This window comes from Selaginella moellendorffii, unplaced genomic scaffold (genome assembly GCF_000143415.4).
Source record: "Selaginella moellendorffii unplaced genomic scaffold, v1.0 SELMOscaffold_13, whole genome shotgun sequence".
In the NCBI taxonomy this organism is placed as follows: Eukaryota; Viridiplantae; Streptophyta; class Lycopodiopsida; order Selaginellales; family Selaginellaceae; genus Selaginella; species Selaginella moellendorffii.
The window spans coordinates 1,916,529-1,936,563 of NW_003314274.1; the positions used below are offsets into that span (position 1 = coordinate 1,916,529).

The 20,035-nt window shown below is 42.9% G+C and overlaps 4 protein-coding genes across 6 annotated transcripts; 1 reads left to right on the forward strand and 3 right to left on the reverse strand.

Annotated features, from left to right (window-relative positions):
- Nucleotides 1–11,164: 11,164 nt before the first annotated feature.
- Nucleotides 11,165–13,485, reverse strand: LOC9646244 (tryptophan--tRNA ligase). 3 transcript variants are annotated; one of them, XM_024674834.1, is made up of 16 exons: nt 13,417–13,485; nt 13,146–13,353; nt 13,040–13,081; nt 12,900–12,989; nt 12,720–12,842; nt 12,605–12,673; nt 12,439–12,551; nt 12,367–12,388; nt 12,249–12,314; nt 12,081–12,137; nt 11,983–12,029; nt 11,850–11,931; nt 11,695–11,784; nt 11,485–11,631; nt 11,316–11,427; nt 11,165–11,261 (listed from the first exon to the last, which is right to left on the reverse strand). In XM_024674834.1, the coding sequence occupies exons 1-14, from the start codon at nt 13,458–13,460 to the stop codon at nt 11,494–11,496; spliced, it is 1,191 nt and encodes a 396-aa protein (XP_024530602.1). In that variant the 5' UTR covers nt 13,461–13,485; the 3' UTR covers nt 11,165–11,261; nt 11,316–11,427; nt 11,485–11,493. The 3 variants fall into 3 exon arrangements, with proteins under 3 accessions (XP_024530602.1, XP_024530600.1, XP_024530601.1); XM_024674833.1 differs by having other exon boundaries at nt 11,185–11,261; nt 11,316–11,354; nt 11,405–11,427; nt 11,983–12,137; XM_024674832.1 differs by having other exon boundaries at nt 11,983–12,137.
- A 38-nt stretch (nt 13,486–13,523) lies between these two features.
- LOC112346264 (repressor of RNA polymerase III transcription MAF1 homolog) lies at nt 13,524–15,153 on the reverse strand. The gene is made up of 11 exons (XM_024674836.1): nt 15,080–15,153; nt 14,950–15,018; nt 14,817–14,887; nt 14,713–14,762; nt 14,570–14,643; nt 14,436–14,498; nt 14,126–14,210; nt 13,992–14,057; nt 13,856–13,935; nt 13,724–13,795; nt 13,524–13,656 (listed from the first exon to the last, which is right to left on the reverse strand). Exons 2-11 carry the CDS (start codon nt 14,979–14,981, stop codon nt 13,575–13,577), a joined length of 675 nt encoding a protein of 224 aa, XP_024530604.1. The 5' UTR covers nt 14,982–15,018; nt 15,080–15,153; the 3' UTR covers nt 13,524–13,574.
- A 33-nt stretch (nt 15,154–15,186) lies between these two features.
- Nucleotides 15,187–16,409, reverse strand: LOC9646245 (probable 2-oxoglutarate-dependent dioxygenase At5g05600). The gene is made up of 3 exons (XM_024674835.1): nt 15,926–16,409; nt 15,538–15,859; nt 15,187–15,490 (listed from the first exon to the last, which is right to left on the reverse strand). The coding sequence occupies exons 1-3, from the start codon at nt 16,399–16,401 to the stop codon at nt 15,239–15,241; spliced, it is 1,050 nt and encodes a 349-aa protein (XP_024530603.1). The 5' UTR covers nt 16,402–16,409; the 3' UTR covers nt 15,187–15,238.
- A 45-nt stretch (nt 16,410–16,454) lies between these two features.
- LOC9646246 (ABC transporter A family member 2) lies at nt 16,455–19,716 on the forward strand. The gene is made up of 15 exons (XM_024674649.1): nt 16,455–16,865; nt 16,935–17,169; nt 17,342–17,394; nt 17,449–17,634; nt 17,685–17,780; nt 17,833–18,033; nt 18,081–18,255; nt 18,287–18,408; nt 18,462–18,579; nt 18,640–18,710; nt 18,769–18,858; nt 18,915–19,058; nt 19,115–19,378; nt 19,438–19,518; nt 19,576–19,716. Exons 1-15 carry the CDS (start codon nt 16,455–16,457, stop codon nt 19,714–19,716), a joined length of 2,388 nt encoding a protein of 795 aa, XP_024530417.1.
- Nucleotides 19,717–20,035: the final 319 nt, after the last annotated feature.

The following is a 20,035-nucleotide window of genomic DNA, read 5'->3' on the forward strand; positions in this document are numbered from 1 at the left end:
GTGAATGGGACTACGGTTGTGAACCTGACTGTGAGTGCTGGGATCAGTAGCAGCTGGCACTTTGGAATGGGATAACCAGAGGACCATTGTCAGTGATCAAGAACACCACTAGTTTTTTCTTAACTTTGAAAGAAATTCATTGAAACTTTGAAGCCATAAATTTTTAACATACACCATTGGATCGCTTTGAAACTTTTGAGCATGTTACTCCCTTATCCTCCTAGCTTCTCACCATTTAGATTTCCCATCTGAGCGTTCAACAAAAATTCTGAAGCACTAATAGTAACTAATAAACTTTTCATGTGCTTTGAAACTTGATTAAGTCATTAGATCATACTAAATTTAGTCCACAGATACCCACTAAGGTCCTCTCCAATCCCATCAGAGCAATTTGCAATCCAAGTAGTGGTTCCTCTGCAACATTTGAATCAAAGAGGCAATAAGGCTAGAGTTAAGATTGAGCAGAACTCTATTACAGCCCATTTGGATAGATTTTATAAGTTTGGTGGGAGGTTTGATTTTGCAAGTGATGCCCAAATTTAAAACTCACCCAAAACTTTGGAACCATGAATCTCCAACTTCAACTAGTATGTGCTTCTCCACCTCAACTATGTCTCTATTGCTTAAATTTTGCATCTGATGCCTGAAAATAAACTCTATTGCATTGGTAGAAACTATTAAACTTTTGTTGTGCTCAGAATTTTTGATGTTGATATTTTGTGATTCAGCCATTAGATCTTTATGAAACTTCACTAATAAGTTATTTTATTTCTAAATAGTTCTAAAAAATTTCAGTAATTAATATATCCAAATCTCATTCCATAATCACATAGTCTATTCTCAATAAGGTTTTTGTGGCAATGCTTCTAGTTCTAAGCTCTACCATCGACATTTGTTCTCTATATTGGATTGATTAGAGTTCTAAAGTTTAGGTGAAAAGCTTTGCAAGGCTGATTACTATCTCTAGAGCTTTATATATAATGCCTTGGTGTGTGAGACTACATATCGCAAATGTAACTATAAGCATTAAAATTATTGTAAATTGGGCATAATTAACCAACTTGACATATAGTCTAGCTCTTATTTGTTTGGCTATCCTTATTTTGTATTTAACTTGGGTCTAAGCCTAAACTCTATACCATGTTAACTAATGAAGTATTTATATTTTTATGTTAGGCCACTGGTATGTCGAAATAGTGCCAAACTTCAACCCTTAAAAATTTACCCCCAAAAACGAGTATGCAATTTCATGCTAAATTAAAACACAGCCATCATTTGAGATCTCCATTGGTGACTTCTTGGGTCCATGCAAATTTATGTAGATTGCAATTGGATTTCCCAACCTCTCACCTTGCATAACAACCTAGCACTTCTTTCAAGCTGGTCTTTATATTACCTCCTCATTATAGTCTTTGTGTGTTAGATCCTAAACTTCATTGTCACTGTCCTTGTGATTGTTGTCATTGTATGTTAATCTTGGACTTCGTTGTCATTGTCCTTGTTATTGTTATCATTGTATGTTGGATCTTGGACTTTATTGTCACTATCTTTGTTATTATTGTCATTGTATGTTTGATTTTGGACTTCATTATAACTGTCCTCATCATATGTTGGATCCTAGAAATCTTGGACTTTATTGTCACTGTCCTCACCATTACCTTTAGCATATAGGCTCTATTATTTCCTTTATGTGGATTTACTTAGAAGATGCTGGGAAACTTTATCCTCGTTGTGTTGGAGTTTAACATCCCTACTGACTGAAGGCAGATCTTGGAGATGGAACATTAACTATGCTAGCTTTATCCACCCACCTACAATAAACATAAAAAAGGACTAGTAAATCAAGTAGGTGAAAATGAAAAACTTACTCTAAAGCAACATTTTAAAGTCTTTCAAATTTCACTATATATGAATTTTTGTGTTGAAACTGAACAAGCATGGCTTACATTCTATCACTCCAAAGCTCGTATATCCCATCTAGTCCTGACATGAGTACAGGCAGTAATGTGTTATATGCCTCTTGGTTCCATTGCAGTATAATCGCCACACCACTCACAAAGTAAAAGAGCATTTAACTCTATTTTGCATATTGGTTTTAGCATTAGGATATTAGATGTTTTAAGATTGTTTCAATATTATTCCTTGGGCTATATGCTTAAGAGTTATTTTATGCTTTAGTTCATTCATTTCTTGGTTAAATGCTTAGGAGTTTTACTCCATCCTTATGTTTAAAGACTTAAGGCATTGAAGTTTGAGTTCCACTCTATTGCCTTTGACACATGTGTTCAAGGGTTATTATTCTGCTCTATGGTTATCCTATACACCATATTAGTGGTGTTTGACACATTGTGCTACAAGATGCTACAAAACAAATTAATTGTTACAATTGCCAAAAGGAGAGAAGGGAGGAGAGATGTGTGTTATGTTTATTTTTTTTGTAGAAGGTAAAATTTCTATCCTTCTTATACAAAGCATTGTGAAAGGTATAATATTTCATCCTTTTTTTACTTTCCCCAAAGAGAGAATGTAAAAGATGACAATTACACTAATTATAACTTGTATGTAACATTTCATCTTTCAGTTAGTGCCTTTTTCTTATCTTGTGTTCTGAGGGCCAAGTGTATGGCTACAATGCCGCATACTAATATTAGCGTAGTGGGAGCCGTCAGATTGATTTCAATCTGGACCACTTGCTCCTGTATATAAGTTAGGGTTTTTTGGGCTAATATATATACACATTTTCTATATTCCCTTTCTATATTCTAAGCACTCACATTGGTGGAGATGAGGGGCACCCTTGATTGTCCCTGAGGAGTGCTTGAATTTGGGATTTTGGTTTAGATTTAGCTTTTTGCATCGTCTAGATTTAGCTTTTTCCATTTCCTTTCTTTTGTTCTTCCCTTCCAGAATTTTGGTTTAGATCTAGCTTTTTGCATTGTCTAGATCTCCCATTTCCTTCTTGCTTTTTGTCATTTTTTTTCTTTTGCTCTTTCTTCGTCCGTCTTCATGGTAGATCAGCAATCTCCTCCTTTTACTCTGGAGCAGCAGTTGGTACAATTTCTTGATGCTATGCGCTTGCAATTGAACAACCAAACTCAGTTGATAGCGGCGTTCACGGCATGTGGTACAACTCCTCTTGCTCTTGGTGCTAATCCTCGCGTTCGGCCGGAGTTCTTTCGCGGGAATCCTGCGGATGATATGTACCATTGGTTCAATCACTTCACGGTGATTGCCACATATCATTCTTGGGATGATGCTCAATGTTTGCGTGAGTTTCCCATGTGTCTCCAAGGGACGGCGTTGCAATGGTACAATAGTCTGAGCACAACCACTCGTGGGGATTGGAGTGTTCTCCCGGACGTCTTCAAAAGTGCCTTCGGACATGCCGACGACTATGATGATGCCTTCTAACAATTGCATCGTCTTCACCAAGGGCCATTTGAGTCAGTGATGCAATTTGGCATTCGTTTCCGAAGTCTTTTGTTTCGTGCGGAGCCCAATATGTCGGAGCGGATCAAGCTAGGAATGTTGTGGCTAGCACTTCATTAAGATCTTGTCGGACTTGTGCATGCACTTGCTCCTGCCACCCTTGATGATGCTCTTCGCTTGGCACAACGTTATGAGACGTCACCTCTTCCACTTCTTGCTGCCCGTCCTTTAGCTCCCCATCTGATTCCAACCGGGGATGCTCGTCCAATCAAGGTTCCTGTTCGTCGTCGGTCACCCAAGGAGATCAAAATTTTACGTGTAAACGTTAAGGAGATGTTGGAGAAGGGTGTTATTTGGAAGTCATAGAGTCCTTGGACATGTGAACCTCATTTTGTGACAAAGCCTGATGGGAGTATTCATTTATGCATCGACTATCGTCTGTTAAACGAAGTGACGATCCCAAATGTGCCACTACTAATCTCTTGGATTGTCTGGGGCGAAGTCATTGGTTCACCAAGCTAGATCTGGGTACTGGCAAGTACCGATGGCCGAAGAAGATATTCCTAAGACTGCTTTTCATACACCATTTGGTTTGTACGAGTTCTTGGTGATGCCGTTTGGTTTGAACAATGCTCCAGCAACTTTCCAGCAGATGATGGATGAGGTTCTTTGCGATATGCCAGAGATGATTGTTGGTTTCATTGATGATGTCTTGATCCACTCGGAGGGGACGTGGGAGGAGCATGTTCGTGATGTTTGTAAAGTGTTGGATCGGCTACATGATGTTGGTTTAAAGTTGAAGCGGTCAAAGTGCATGTTTGGGTCCAAAGACACAACCTATCTTGGGTACTGTATTTCTTGTGAGGGCTTGCAAGTTGATCCTGACAAACTTATAGCTTCTAAAGTTCCTTACTCCGAGGTGTGTGAATGATGTGCAGCGCTTCTTGGGCAAGGTGTAGTATCTCGGTCGTTTTGTGGATCATCTTTCTAATCGCACTGCACTGTTGCAAGCTTTGCTAAAGTCATCAACATCATCTTTCATCTGGTCTCTAGATTGTGAGCAGGCATTCGTGGATCTCAAAGAGCTATTGACGACTCCTCCAGTTTTGGCATATCCTGACTATACTTGACCTTTTATTTTGCGCGTGGATGCTTTTGACATTGGTCTTGGAGGTGTGTTGATGCAAGAGAGCTCGAGTGTGCCTAGTCAACGCCATCCCATTGCGTATATAAGCCGTACATTACAACCAGCAAAGATGAACTACTCCACGACATTATTAAAGCGGAAGAACCTGGTTGGTCGTACTGCTAGATAGGCTTTGAAGTTTTAGATATATGATTTTGATGTTGTTCATTGCTTAAGGAGTTCTATGTCTGATGTTGATGCCCTGTCTCAAACTCTTCTTCCTTGTCCACTCTCTTCTCATATTTCTGACGAACCTATTATTCCAACATCTGTGGATTTTCTAGATGAGGATTCTGTGCCGTCGGCGGTTGCTATACTTGACATTCAGTGTCCACAAGGCACAGAGCAAGATCTACCTTCTCTTAATGAGGTTTGCAAGGCTTAAAAGATTGAGCCATGAATTCGAAAGCTTCGAGATAGGTTTGAGAATTCTACATCACTTGCTGATGACTTGCCTTTCCGGCATTTACAATCTCAATATTGCTTTGTAGACGGCCTTTTTTATTTTGTGGGGACGGATCTTGATGATCATTTATGGCTGGTGGTGCCTTCTATCTTTATTCCACAGTTTCTCCATGTCTACCATGATTCTCCTGTTCTAGGTGGGCATATGGGACATCGCCATATAACAAAAAAGCTGTGCAGGTCTTTCTATTGGCTGGAGATGCGACATGATATTATCCGATATGTGCGTAGTTGTGTTTGGTGCCAAGCTCATAATACTCCCCCTCGGGCTATGGAAGGACGGTTGGAGTCAATTGTAATTTCCCGTCTGTTTGAGTTGATGGCATTTTATCTTATGGGACCTTTTCCATGGTCGACTGCTGGCAATGAGTATGTTATTATTGCTTCTAACTACTTGACTCGTTGGGTGGAAGTTGGTGCTCTTGCTAGCGCCTCTGCAACTACTATTGGATATGTCCTCCTCAATCGAGTGGTGTTCCAGCATTCTTGTCCAGAGCGGATTCTTTCGGATAATGGACCCGCATTTATGGCTGAGGCATTTCATGTTTTGACGTCTCGGCTGGGGATATGCCACAATTTCACAAGTGCTTATCATCCACAATCAGACGGTCTGGTGGAACAGCTCATTTAGACATTCAAAGGGATGATTGCAAAATATGTGAACTTTCAACATTCGGATTGGGATGGTTATTTGCCGTCTCTTCGGTATGCATATGTCATAGAGGTGCAAAGTTCTATTAGTGCTTCACCATATAAACTCCTATATGGTCATGATTTAATATTACCAACGGAGCTGGGTTTACCTTCGCGATTGCCACGAGTTACCGATGCTAGGTTGTGGGATCAGTATTTGATGAGCATTCTTCCACTTGTCCGAGTAGAGTCTGCCAAACACTTAAACCGCATACAAGTGGGACAACAACGGCACTACGACTCCCATCATCGCCCACCTGCGGAGTATAAAATGGATGATTTGGTGTTAGTCTGTTTTCCCCATCTTACGGTACATGGTTTATCTAAGGGGCTCCTTGTGCAGTGGAAAGGACCATATCGCGTGTTGCGGCAAGTTGAACCACAAGTTTATGAAGTTCGGCATGACGTCCAACAGGTTGATCCTCTAGAGATTATATATGTGCAGCGGTTGAAACACTTCTTACAAAGGGATCAGGAGCAGTTAATACCACCTATAGATCCACCGATGCCTCCTCCTGATGTTCCTCTAGATCCCAGCGCGTCTACAAGAGAACCCTGATGGTCTTCCATTATTTCGAGAGGAGGGGATGATGTGAGGGCCAAGTGTATGGCTATGATACCGTATACTAATATTAGCATAATAGGATTTTGGTAGCTGTCAGATTGGTTTTAATCCAGACCACTCGCTCCTATATATAAGGTAGAGTTTTTTGGGCTAATGGATATGCACATTTTCTATATTCCCACAGTATAGAATATTAGGTTCCTAAAAAATGAAGTTTTTTGTTTTTTAGCATTAAAGGACATGGTTGTTAGTGACAAGATAATAGTATTCCTTGTATGATATATACATCTAAAAGCTTATAATTTTATATCATTTTATTTGAATTGTTTTTAGTAGATGACACTATTTAGTAACTTGAAAAGAGGCATTTCATTTCTTTCTAGAAGGTTTAAGCTAAATTTGTCATTGATTGTGTAGAGGTATTGGTATGCTACTTTAGCAGAAAAACATCTTGCTCATAGAGTTGAATGAAAATAATTGATAATTCATTTCTCCCTAACTTAGAAGGTTTAAATTTGCTATTAATTGCAAACTCCCTCCCATATGATAAATTGCTCACACGAAGAGGAGCACTAGAGTTCTACACACAAGATCATACAAAGAAATAAGGAGCAATAGAGACGAATTCATATAGTTAAAAGGAGAATAACACTCAATTCTCCAAGTATTGCTTCCATTATTCTCAAATATTGCCTTTAAAGTTTTATTTGTTTCTCCCATGGTGTTTCATTCCTTATTTAAAATCTACTTGAAGTGTTGCTTCCTTACCTTTTTATTTTTTGTAAGTGATACTCAAATTTTGAAACTCACTGAAACTTTGAAGTTATAAATCTCCAACAACACTGTTGGATTGCATTTAAAGATTATAAGTGTATTCTAACTTTTCCCTTGTAATTTCTCACTGTTCAAATTTCCTTTATGAGCTTTCTATAAAAATCCCGAAGCATTGATAATAACTAAGAACGTATTTATTTTGTGATTGAGCCATTAAATCATGCTAAAATTTTATCCATAGATACCCACTAAAATCCAAATGGGATATAATAAAGGTATGCTCAACCCTGAGTGTGTAACCTCATTGCCCCTTTGATTTTTGTAAGTGATACTAAACTCATCCAAACTTTGGAGCCATAAATTTTCAAATTCAACTGTTACACTATCTCAAAACTTCTTGAGTATGTACCCTTTCACCCCTACTATGTCTTTGCTACTCAAATTTTACATATGAATGCCCAAACAAATCCTAATGCATTAGTAAAAACCTTAAACTTTTGTTGCAGTAAAAACTTCCATATTGATATTTTGTGATTCAACTGTTGGATTTTAATGAAATTTCACCTTCAAGATGCTGCAAAACAAGTTGATTGCCAAAAGGAGAAGAGGAGGGAGGAGAAATCTATATCATACCCATTATCTTCTAGGCATATGATTAATTTTTATGGTCTAAGAGGTAAAATCTTTGTTTTATTATACAAAGCATTATAGAAGGTGTGGTATTTCATTCATTCCTTACTTCCCTAACAAAAAAATGTACAAAATGGCAATCACACTAGTTATAACTCACACTTGTTATCCATACCTTCTATATTTTAGTTCTTTAGCTTTTTAGTTGAATGCTTGAGAATTTTATTCTACTCCTCTGTTTAGAGGCATAACTCCTTGAGGCTCATGTTCCGCTCTATTGCCCTTGGCACATATGTCCAAGGGTTATTGTTTTGCTCCATAGTTATCTTATATTAAATCATTATAAGAGGGTGAAAACCATATGTGTTATACCACATTAGTGGTGTTGGACATATTGTGCCACAAGATGTTGCAAAACAAATTGGTCATTGCAATTGCCAAAGGGAGAGGTGGAGGGAGGAGAAATGTTCATCATGCCATGATTAGTGTTTATGGTACTAAAGGTAATATCTTTATCCTCTTTATATGGTATTTCATTCTTTCCTTGCTTTCCTTAATGAGAAAGCTTCTAAAAGACGAAGTCTTTCATTTTCAAGCATCAAAGAACATGGTTGTTGGTGGCAAAGTAATAGCATTCTTTACATAATATATATAGATCTAAGAGTTTTTGTGATCTTATTCATCTTATTTGGATTGTTTTTCAGTGGAAGAGACTATTTAGCAACTTGAGAATAGGTATTTAATTTTTTTCTAGAAGCTAAATTTGTCATTGATTTTATAAAGGCATTGGTATGCTACCTTAGTAGGAACACATTTTACTCAGACAGTTGAATGAAAACAATTGATAATTTATTTCTCCTTAGCCTAGAAAGTTTAAGTTTGTTATTGATTGCAGAGCCTCTTCCTGATTATAGGTTCCTCACACATCGAACAAGAAGAAAAGCACTAGAGTTCTATCTCAAGAAGAAAACAATTTACACACACAATCATATGAGGAGATAAAAAACAATAAAGAGGAACTTATAGAGTCAAAATAAAACAACACTCTCTTCTCTAAATGTTGCCTCCATTATTCCCAAATATTACCTCTAAAGTGTTATTTTATTTCTCTTCAAGGATGGCAAGCAACTCATTGCAAAGGTTTATAGTGGGAGTGAGGTACATGCAAAGTTGTAAGTGTTGCCATTGCAAGAGAGAAGGATCAATCACCAAAAAAGAATGTACCAGTTATAATGCAGAGAAATGATGATGCAATTGCATCTTTGACACCTTGTCAAACTTCCTTCAGCAAGATTGAGTTTCACTGCATTGCCTATGTATAACTGCTATTGCTGCTCAGGCCATCCTGTACCACCATTGTTATAAATCTCCACTGGTTTTCTGGTTATGGGCCCAGGAAAAGCAGCCTTACATCTCTCTTTTATGTTGGGAAACATTGGAAAAAATGTCGGTGGTAGATCTCTCACAATATTTCATAAACTCCATACGTTTTTGCTGTGCAAGGTTATTCTCTTATGAAAGACAAAAAATTTAAAGAGAGGCTGAATAAAGCACTGGCCCTGTTGGTTTGAAGCTGATAAGAAAGCTTCGATCTCTGGCACTCTTTCATTGACAATGAAAAAGTCCCAGGTGATGAAAGCTTAACAAGGATGAAAAAAAAGAAAAGAAAGGCCTTTTTATGACACTTCCATATAAGTAAGCATAAGCAGGGCAGGCTTGTTGATGTTGTTGAGCTTCTTCCTGCATCCCAAGCGGACGTTATTCTTGATAGCATAACATCCTGAAGGTTTTTTCCAATAACAACTGAAAATTTTACGTAGGTCGCAGCGATCATCCCCAACTGTGGTAAAAAGCTTCTCCCCAATTTCCCGCAACACAAGGTGAAACCACTCTCGTCTTAATCCACCCATATCATGTCTTGATTCGCCCACAAACTCCAAAACCAGAGCCTGAGCACCTCCGGCGTCAGCTGCGCAAGACCCTTGTGAGAATCCTGTAGAATGCAGTCCCTCTTCACGCGGAGCAGCGGACGTGCAGATTTCGTGCAAGACGTAGAGCTGCCTCGTACAAACTAGACCTTGAACTCCAAGCCCAAGCTCAAAAGGCACGGCCACTTCCGGAGCATGGGCAGCGCGAGCTTGAGGGCACGAGGGTGTCTATTGGCTATGCTTTATAGAAGAGTCACGGGGTGCGCTACTGGAGCCGAGTGGTTGAGTGAGGGGAGAGAGACTTTTGCCAACAACGAATTGAGGGATTCGGTTCATTTACTCTGGTCACCAAAGCTCAAGGGAATCCGTGATGAGCCCGCAATTGGAATTCTAGTAATATGCAATATGTGCCAGCTTTAACGGAGTTACGCACAAGAAGGTTCAAAGCTTGAAAAAGAATCCTATTTCATATCATCTAACTAGCTGCCAGCTGTTGAATGTTCACAGGGGAGACATCACCCTTGCCTCCACTCCACCACCTTTGTGCCGCAATCTTATAAAGGCTCTGCGTGTGGTGGATACCATCAAAGTACATGTAGCTATCCGGACGAAGGCAAGCAGGAGCGTTCACCCCACAAAACATACTCCCTGTGCAGCACCCCCGAGCAGTGTTGCTAAACCCATACTTGCTAGGGTTCTTCATCGTCTCCACCATTAGGCCATAGTAATCCGGCTTGACAATCGCCACTCCGTCCAGGCTCTTGCGCAATCCATCCAGCATCTCGTCCAGGGCGGCGTTAAACATGACCGACACCTCGTTCGCGTGCTCGTCGCACTGGCCATTCTTCTGGTTCACGGGGATGCATCCCACCGCAGAGAGCCCGACGATCACGAACTTCCTTGCGCCGCGGCTGTGCATCCGCGTGATCTGCTGCGCAAACCTGGCCAGCAAGTTCGCCTGGAAGTCTGCCGGGAGGGAGGTGAGCCTGTTCTTGTTCGTGCTGCTCCGGAAGAAGTTGTTCACGTCGTTGTTCCCCACGCTGATGTAGAAGATGGACTTGGCAAAGAACTGCGAGGCGGCGTGATTCCCCATCGTGGCGTATAGAACGTCCGCCACCCTTTCGAAGTCGTCAAGCTGTTGATCCATGACGAGCGCGCCGTTGAGGCGAGTGGTGGGCAGGATCCCGGAGCTAGCAGACGCGAAGTTGACGCCCCGGCCGTAGGATCTCGTCCCGCGATAAGGTGGCACCAGAGGGAGACCCAAGTTCTGGGCTATGAAATCCGGGACCGTCTTGCCGTTGGTGAATCTGCCAGTGGGAAGGCCGCCCGGGAAGCTCATGCCGTAGGGGCGGTGATTCGCTCGAGCATACGTTGGCAGGAAGTTGTTGTTGCCGGCGTCCACTGTCGAGTCGCCAAAGATGAACATCGCAGGAGCTTGCGCGGTGCAGGCTAGAGGGAGGAGCAACGCCGCGAAGAGAAGAACGCACATACTCGGACGAGAAGCCATCTCCATCTCTCTGGATTCTCAGGGTGGTGGGGGCTTCTTTATACTATTTGGTTGGCGACCATGTATGGAATGGCCAAAGTGAGCCTGCTCAAAAGGGAGTGACTTAAAGGGAAGATGTAACAAAGAAATGCCGGGTACCTTAGCTTTTGTATCGGGTCCTTTCACGGAGCTTCGAGTCTACACAAAAGTATCAAGTAGATGATCATCAAGCAATTTATCAAACTCACAGCGAACTTATGCCTGATTGTAACTGTTTTGAAAAAGAAAAACGTGATCAAAGATTGGATGAGTAAAAAATGAATCCCACCTTAATCTGCTAACGAGCTGCTGCAAATCCCATTGCCTCATACAGATCAGTCAGTGTCCTCTTGGCAATGGCGTTGGCCTTGGCAGCGCCGTCGCAAAGAACTTGATCCAGGTAGCTCTCATCGCTCATCACCTCTGTGTAACTTTTCTGTTACCATGCGAAAACGAGTAAGAAGTGCGATACAAGACCACATTTAGCTCAAACTACCACCTGAATAGGATCCAGATGTTCGACCAATGCATCTGTGAGCAAAATCTTGAATGCGCCCCATGTCAAGTCCTTGCATTCAGCTTCCACTTCCTACACGTTAAGAAAAAGGTATGCGATGTTGGTCAAGAAAATTGATGGATATGGAGAAACTAGACCTGTCTTGACTTCCCGCTCACTAACTGGTACACAGACAGCAAGTTGCTACATTCTGGCCTTTCGGGATTGTCAAACTCCATCCTGTAAAGAAACCAGTTAGTTGCAAGCCTGGCTACTCGTAGAAATACTTACCCCGTCAAGGAATCTGTTTTACACCGCTTAATTTTGTATGCAATATCCTGCAAACAATGCCATTGGAGAACAAAAACTAGAGCAGCATGCTTACGCACGTCACGTGTATCGAGCATGTTGATCCGAGATTGGTCTGACGCCGCCGATTTCGACATCTTTATAGCAAAAAAACACCAACCAGTACGCTTAGAAACTTAGCTGGAACACAAGTTTTTAAGCAAAGCTCATGCAAAAAACTATCATTCGACAGAGGAAGTTCCATTTACCTTCGATGTTCCGTCAGTAAGCGACATGATACGCGCCCCGGTCTTTGGAATTAAAGCTTCTGGAACCTGAAACATCTTTTTCGAGCTTAATGTCGGGCTGGTAGTATAGGGTCTGCACCTTAAAAATGCGCCCTCCGCGCCTGTATGAAATATAATCAATGCATTTGCAGGCATGGAAAGAAAAACCTACCCTCCCAGTTTTTTCCATTTACGACCTCCATATGTAGAGTTTATTCGTTCTGCAACATCACGAGTCAGTTCCAAGTGCTGACGCTGGTCATCGCCGACAGGGACAAGATCTGTCTGTTCTCTCGAATCAGAAAAACAAAATGTGATGGAGCAAACACAAGGACTACCTGATAGAGCAGTATATCTGATGCCATGAGCAAAGGGTAAGTTAGAAGTCCAGTTCCTACGTCCTCACCCTGAAAACCGAATGAAGGAACGAAAAGGAGACAAGCTTTCAAATACCTGTCTTCGTGATTTTTCTTTGAATTGGATCATTTTGTTAAGCCAGCTGATAGGTGTAACGCAGCTCAAAAGCCAGGTTAGTTCCGCATGAGCTTTAACATGAGACTGAACAAACATGGCAGCCTGCAGCAAACTCGCAAGCTCAAATGGGAGTAAAACAATCGATAAATGAGTGATTACCTTGGATGGATCAACACCGCATGCAAGGTACATAGCCGCCGCTGCCTTTGTTGCCTTTAACAATTCCTCGGGAACGTGTGGCAAAGTTATCTACGATAATGGCATTAGAGAATCCAGCATAAAATCCCAAGAACACTCACGGCATGGAGGTCGACAACAAAAAAGTACGTGTCGTATAATTCCTGCATCGCAAATCGAGAATGGATAGAGAAAAGGAACTTGAATTTACAAAGCAAAGAAAAAAACCTGTAGTTCGATCCAGTTCTTGATAGCCCCGAGATAATTCCCCAAGTGAATTGTCCCCGTTGGCTGGACTCCAGACACCACCCTTTTTCTCGTCTGGATCCGAGGCGCGGAAGAATCATACTTGAGAGACGCAGGGGCCGCCACTTGAGCTGCGGCATTGTGCTCCGCCAGGCACGGGAGTTTGCGCAGCCGAGAACGATCCTGCAAGCTAACGGCAGCGTCGATTCAAGACGGCGCCCGGCATTTCCAGCTCCAATCGATCCAAACATACCAGAGAGGCGAGAGAATCGCTGCCGCTGCCGCTGCGCCACACATCCCACGCTAAAACCCTAGAGGTAATCTCCTTCGAAATATTTGCCCGCGCTTTATGCAACCATATATCCAAACAACACTGTACATTATAAGCGTAGATATTACATCGCAGGAACTTTACTCGATTTCCATTCCTTGAATGAAATCGTCCTCGTCAGTGTCAGCCTCATTGTCAAGGCTTTCATCAGCTGCTAGTTTGCTAAGAACAAGGGAAAAAAAACCGAAAGAAATCACGAGAGGAAAAATATGGTAAAGAAAAACTTTACCTCACGCTTTGGCAGCTGAAGTAAAGCACGCGTTTTAGCTTCTTGTTGTAGAAGAAGTAATTGAAGGACCATCTACACAATCTCCCACTCGCTATAATCTATCAGCCGCAAAAACAACCGCAAGTTACTCACATCATGCCACCGTCGTTGAAAGGCCCGACTTGAAACTCTGGTGAGAAACTGTATATGTCACAGTCCTTGATGTCTATCACCTGGAGAAAGAAATGAATGAAATGTATAAAACACCTAGTGCGCAAGAGCTGCGTACCTCGTCGACTACTTCCCAGATAGCATCGATGAGAAGAGAACTATTTCCTAGCTCCGAAGCCCAAACCTGGCAGAGTTTTCACTTTCTTAGTCATAAACAAACTTCCAGTAAGATACAGAAAAGCAAAACACTACCCGAGTCGCCTCTAACAGATGATAACCGATGCTCTCCTTCACACCAAGAGGATTTTCTTTCGAGAAATGGTGCGCACGCAGAGTACTGGGCTCCCAGAGAGTATTAGAAGGAGATCAAAATGAGGAAAAAACGAAAGAACCACCACCACGTCTACGGATAAAAAAATGGAAATGGAGAGACTTGAACTCTCAAGCCCCTCACGGAGCAACGGCATTCACCGTTTGTCAACATTGGACATCACTTCCAGAAAGTATAGAGGAAAGGTCGGGTTGCTAAAAGCCACTGTTGTACCCGGAAAAAACTGGTTACCTGAAATCGTAGTCTGGATACATATGAGACAGCGTCAGTATGAGATGAATCAGCGTCCTCCGACTAAAGAAAAACCAAGAAAAACGTAAGCAAGAAAGAAAGAAAGCAAGGAGAGTTGCAATTAAAGTGTGTACCTCGACAAGCTAGAGAGGGGGCCAACAGGCGAGGAGGAAAGGTTTTGCGGTGACATTTCAAGGGAGTCAAGAACCTGAAACAAAAGGAAGACAAAAATCTCGCATAGTTCTAAGAAAATGTGAGCCAAGATATCACGACTTACTTCTTGCTCTATGCTGCGAGAGAGCTTCTTGTCCGTGCCAGCAAGCTTGCCTGTGCAATAGAAAGCTTTCTGTCATTTTGATCCTTTGTGGAAGTCAAACTTACAGGAGTAAGCTTCAAGAACCCCTTTGAGACGACAATCCCCAAGATCCAAATTGCTTAGAAATCCATTTATCCTGCCCGTGGGAGAACTGCTCAGCGCAAGAGCCTAGCTAGAATCTAGTAGCAAGAGAAGTACCTTGTGAAAGGTGTGTATTCGAGGAACTTCATGGCGATGGTAGATCAAATTGGTACTGGCGAGATGGCGCTGCGAGAAAAGAATCGTGGTGTTGGAACTAGAGCAAGAGAGAACAAGGTTGCTCGTTTACCTGACACGCGCAGACCATCAAGGCGAGACAAAAACCTAATGTGGGCAGTAGAGAAAATATGCTCCAAAGGATATACTACCACATCATCCGGAAAAATAGCCTTGAGCTAATAAAGGAATGGTTAAACTGCCATTTTGCCCAAGAATCAGCAATGGTCATTCATTGCCGGATGATCGCAATCGAGTCTAGATTTCTTTTTCCTTCTGGTCCTTTGGAGTAGAAATCCGAGACGTTATCCCGGAAGAGAACTTCACCGTAGAGGCGAGGATTTTGCTCGTCAATGAGCTCCGGAGCGGGAGAGATCCTCGTGTTCTTCGAGGGATCGTAGAACGCAGCAATCGCCATTCTTTTTTTGGTGGAGTTCACGACGACCCTGTGCTCCACGCTCTTGTATCGTCCATTGCTAAGGACCTGTAAGATCGGAGCATAGCTTTTTTCTGGAAGAACATGAAGATTACCTCAACTTGGTCGCCTAGATTTGCGATGAACGCCCCTGGAACAGGCTTGACAGCAAACCATCGGCCGTTCTTCCGGACTTGTAAGCCACCGACGTGATCTTCCATGAGCAAAGTTATGGCACCGAAGTCGGAGTGTGATTGTAAGCCGAGAGTTAGATCCGGCTGGGGGCATGGCGGATAGTAGTTCATCACTATGTTCTGGAATGGCTCCCCGATCGCGTCCTCGATGAATTTGGACCCAAGTCCCAGGGACTCGGAGATAGCAGCAAGCAATTGCCTCGAGAGGGCGAGCACTTGAGCGCTATAATCTTCGATCATTTGCCTGCGAGCAAACCATCCATGAGCAAAAGCTTCGCAAAAGTTGGTAAGAATCAAAGAAGTTCTTCACCTGTAAGATTGTTCGTGAGGCCAATTGCTCGAATTCCTCCTCCAAATGGGAAGCGCGTGATGGTTGAGATAGTCTCTCCAATCCAAGACCTGATCGTCCCGAGTGAGCATCCGGTTCGCGTAGCCCTCGGCGGCCATCTCTCCAGGTGGAGTCGAGAATTGGAGCTTCTCACACATCGGCCTCTCGAAGAAAATCTCGGCAGCTCGTCGCATTCCATCCATGAGTTGCAAGGGCACGCCGTGATTCGTAACATGGAAGAAGCCCCAATCCTTACAGGCAGCGCCGATTCCCCTCACAATCTCGGCGCGCTCGCGTTCTGATCCCTCTCCCAGCCCCGAAATATCGATCACTGGGAACGATTCCTGGAAGAATGCGTCGTGCGCTAGACCCGGGCGCTCGCATTCCGGCCGAACAAAGCAGGATGGAATGGATCCGCAGCTCCTCTCCGCGATGGACTGGACGCTCTCCATAGCCATAAACCCTAATCTTTGGATGCTGGCGGAATATTTCCATTTGTTTTTGGGCGGCAATGGAGGAAGGAGGCGATGGCGGCGACACCATAGCCAGCGGCAAGAGATTGAAGACTGGATGCGGCCTGTTCGCCCAGCAATTCAAGGCGCTCATGCTCAAGAATCTCAAGGTCTCGATGCGCAACAAGAGGGCTTTCTTCCTCCAGGTGGCCTCCTCTTTCGGCTTCATCTTCTTGCTCTTCGTCGTCGATCAGGCAGCTATGGCGAGCCGCCGCAGCGATGCCTACTACAGGGACGTGGTCGCAGCGAACCCTAAGCTTGTGGCTGCTATCCCGGCTTGCGAGAGCAGCGCCTTTATCCGGCCGCCGTGCTACGATTTCTTGTGGAGCGACAGTAGTAATCCGGATTTCGCAGCCATCGTGGAGAAGATCATGGCAAACAATCCAGGACGACCGATCCCTTCGCACAAGGTGATTCATTCTTTTGCTTTAAGTTTTTTTGCCTTGTGATATCGAATTTTTCTTTGGTAAGTTTTTCAGGTGAGAGGCTTTGGATCATCCAGCGAAGTGGATTCGTGGTTGCTATCAAACCCAATGGCGTGCAGTGGGGCATTGCATCTCGAGCAAAGCTCCCCAGGTGTGATCTCCTATGGCTTACAATTTAACTCCACTCCCAGCGGTGTTTTGTTGCGTGGAAAGCATGAGAACGCACCCTTTAACTTCCAGCTGCCTTTGCAAGCGGCTGTGGAAAGGGAGATTACTCGCTTTCTAACTGGTACGCTCGAAACTAATACCATCAATTGCTTAGTACCGTGCTTTCGTTTATGCAGGCAAGGATATCGAGTGGAATGTATGGTTTTCCGAGTATGCCCACCCCGATCTTGGAAGGTTTTCCAGTGTTGGAAGCTTTGGTCCTACTTTTTTATTCGCCTCTACTATGTTTTCAGTGGTGATTCTCATCAGCAAAATTGTTTACGAGAAAGAACTTAAGCTCAGGCAGGTACGATTCTAAAAAAATGGTCAAGCAGAAGTTTCTGACGCTTACACTTAGCAGGCCATGTCGACGATGGGCCTGTTTGATTCCGTTTACTGGTTAACTTGGCTTACTTGGGAGGTTATGTTGGCTTTGAGCTCTTCGGCCTTTCTAATTATTTCAGGGATGATTTTCCGGCTGAACTTTTTCTTGAACAATAGCTTTCTCATACTGTTTCTTATATTTTTCTTGTTTCAGTTTAACATGGTAAGTTTCAATGATTTGTCTCTTTCGTTTTAACGAAGTACTGGCAACAGATTGGATTCGCATTTCTGTTCTCGACTTTTGTTACTAAGCTAGAAACTTCAAACTCCATGGGCTTTTGTATTTTTATTTTTGGGAGCTTGACTCAGGTATGCACAAGTCTCTCTCTTTACTGTTTGCTAAGTTCTTCTTTCCATTTAGCTGGTGACAACGATGGGCTTCCCTTACGACCCCCGTTATCCCTCTTATATCAAAACGCTGTGGTCATTCTTTCCTCCAAACGTATTTGCCATTGGACTCATGTATCTTGGAGAGGGAACTGCAACTAAAAGAGACCGAGGTCTTCTTTGGAAAGATGTTTCATCATGTCCTCCATTTCACGTGGACTGTAATATTGTGATGGTAAGCTTGCAATGTTGTCCGCTCTCTAATGTGTTTGATACTGCCAGGCGGAGGTTTTCGTGTGGCTCCTTGGAACATTTTTTATCTGGTTCTTTCTCGCAATTTACTTCGACAACGTGTTGCCTGACGCAAATGGCCTTCGAAAGTCCTTATATTACTTTGTGCGGCCATCCTACTGGGCTGGGAGATCTCGCTGCAAAAGAGGTACGCGAGCATCTTCCAGTAGCAAGTGGTAAATGTGCAATCTGAACAGCTGAAAGAGATGGAACCGTGGATCTGAATGTGGCTGTACAGCTCAGAAACCTCACGAAAGTATTTCCTGGTGTAAGAACAAGAGGACGCTGGAAGAAATCACCTCCTTTTCATGCACTCCAAGTAAGTTATGGCTGTTCATTCTTTTCTGGTTGCAAAATCGTCACAATATTCAGGGGGTAAGCTTGGACATCGAGAAGGAGAAAGTGTTTTGTTTGCTTGGTCATAATGGAGCTGGCAAGACGACAATCATCAACATCCTCACGGGCATTCTTCCTCTAACTTCAGGGGATGGTAATGCTCTTCGAACCAGCTGTAATCCATTCAAAGCGTGAAACAGTCGCTCTTTGGCAGCTCTGGTCTATGGAATGTCAGTTACGAACGGTATGGCTCAAATTCGACATAGCATGGGAGTTTGTCCACAGGTAAGTCAGCAATGTATATTTCAAAAGCTCACCGAAAGTCCACTCGTTCTCAAATCAGTTTAATATTCTCTGGGACGCGCTTACTGCGATTGAGCATCTACAAATTTTTGCCAGCATCAAAGGAATGCAGCCATCAAGAAGAAAAACGGTCAGCTCATCTCCGTAACTTTCTTTTCATTGTTTTGAGTTAGTTCTTTGATACAGGAGTGTAAACGACTCTTGCTCAGTTCTGATCTGTTGGAATCATCTCGGGGGAGGGTCAGCGCCTACAGTGAAGGGATGAAAAGGCGGCTGAGCGTAGCAATAGCTCTTATTGGTGACCCGAAAATAGTCTTCCTCGACGAACCAGTACGTAATGCAATGAACGTAAGTTTTATGTATATAATCCTCTTCCTTTTTGTCAGACAACAGGCATGGATCCAATTTCACGGAGGAAGGTATGGGAGATCATTGAGAAGTTAAAAACAGATCGAGCGATTGTCTTAACTACTCATTCCATGGAAGAAGCAGACAACTTGGGTGATAGTATTGCCATCGTAGCAAATGGCACACTTCGGTGTGTCGGTTCCTCGATTCAGCTGAAACAGCAGTTTGGAGAAGGCTACATCGTCACTTGCAGCGTTAAAAGCACGGATAACAAAGCCGCGGTCAAGGATTTCTTTAAGCTTGTAAGTTTCAAAACACTTCTGCGTTTAAGTTGTAATTCCTGTACATTTCTTCTGTGCAGTACATGGACGTTGTAGCGAAGGAAGAGACCAGGTCTTACATGTCGTTCATTCTTCCGCGCCGAGATGAAAATCTACTTGCGGTAAGACCCAAGCATGCATGTACACAATCTAATATTTGTGACATGTTTCTCTGGAAGGTTTTCTTTGAGTTGCTTCAGAAGAAGCAAGAAGAGCTTGGCATTTTAGACATCCAACTCAGCCTCTCAACGTTGGAGGAAGTTTTCTTAAACGTACTGGAAGGAACAGGACAATCATGCAATTCAGAGCTTAAAGACTAACCCAAGGGTATTCCTCTATGTTTAATTTTCTAGGGCCCCTCTTTGCAGCCTTGCATTCACCTTCTTCTCCAGCATTGATAGAAATTGATTTAATCCAGGCATTCTCCTGCCATTTTACAAGGCTGGCCACAAAGCCAACTTGCCATTACTTCCATTGCAGGTTGTCCATGGTGGTGGACTCATTCTTAGCAGGTATGCCAAAAGCTAAGGACTGTGTTGGGCATTTTTCACCAACTTAGCAGACTTTCTCATGCCCGGAGCTTTGAAAGTCCTTCAGTCAGAAGTGCCTCAACTGGCTCAATGAAAAGAGCCCGTCCTA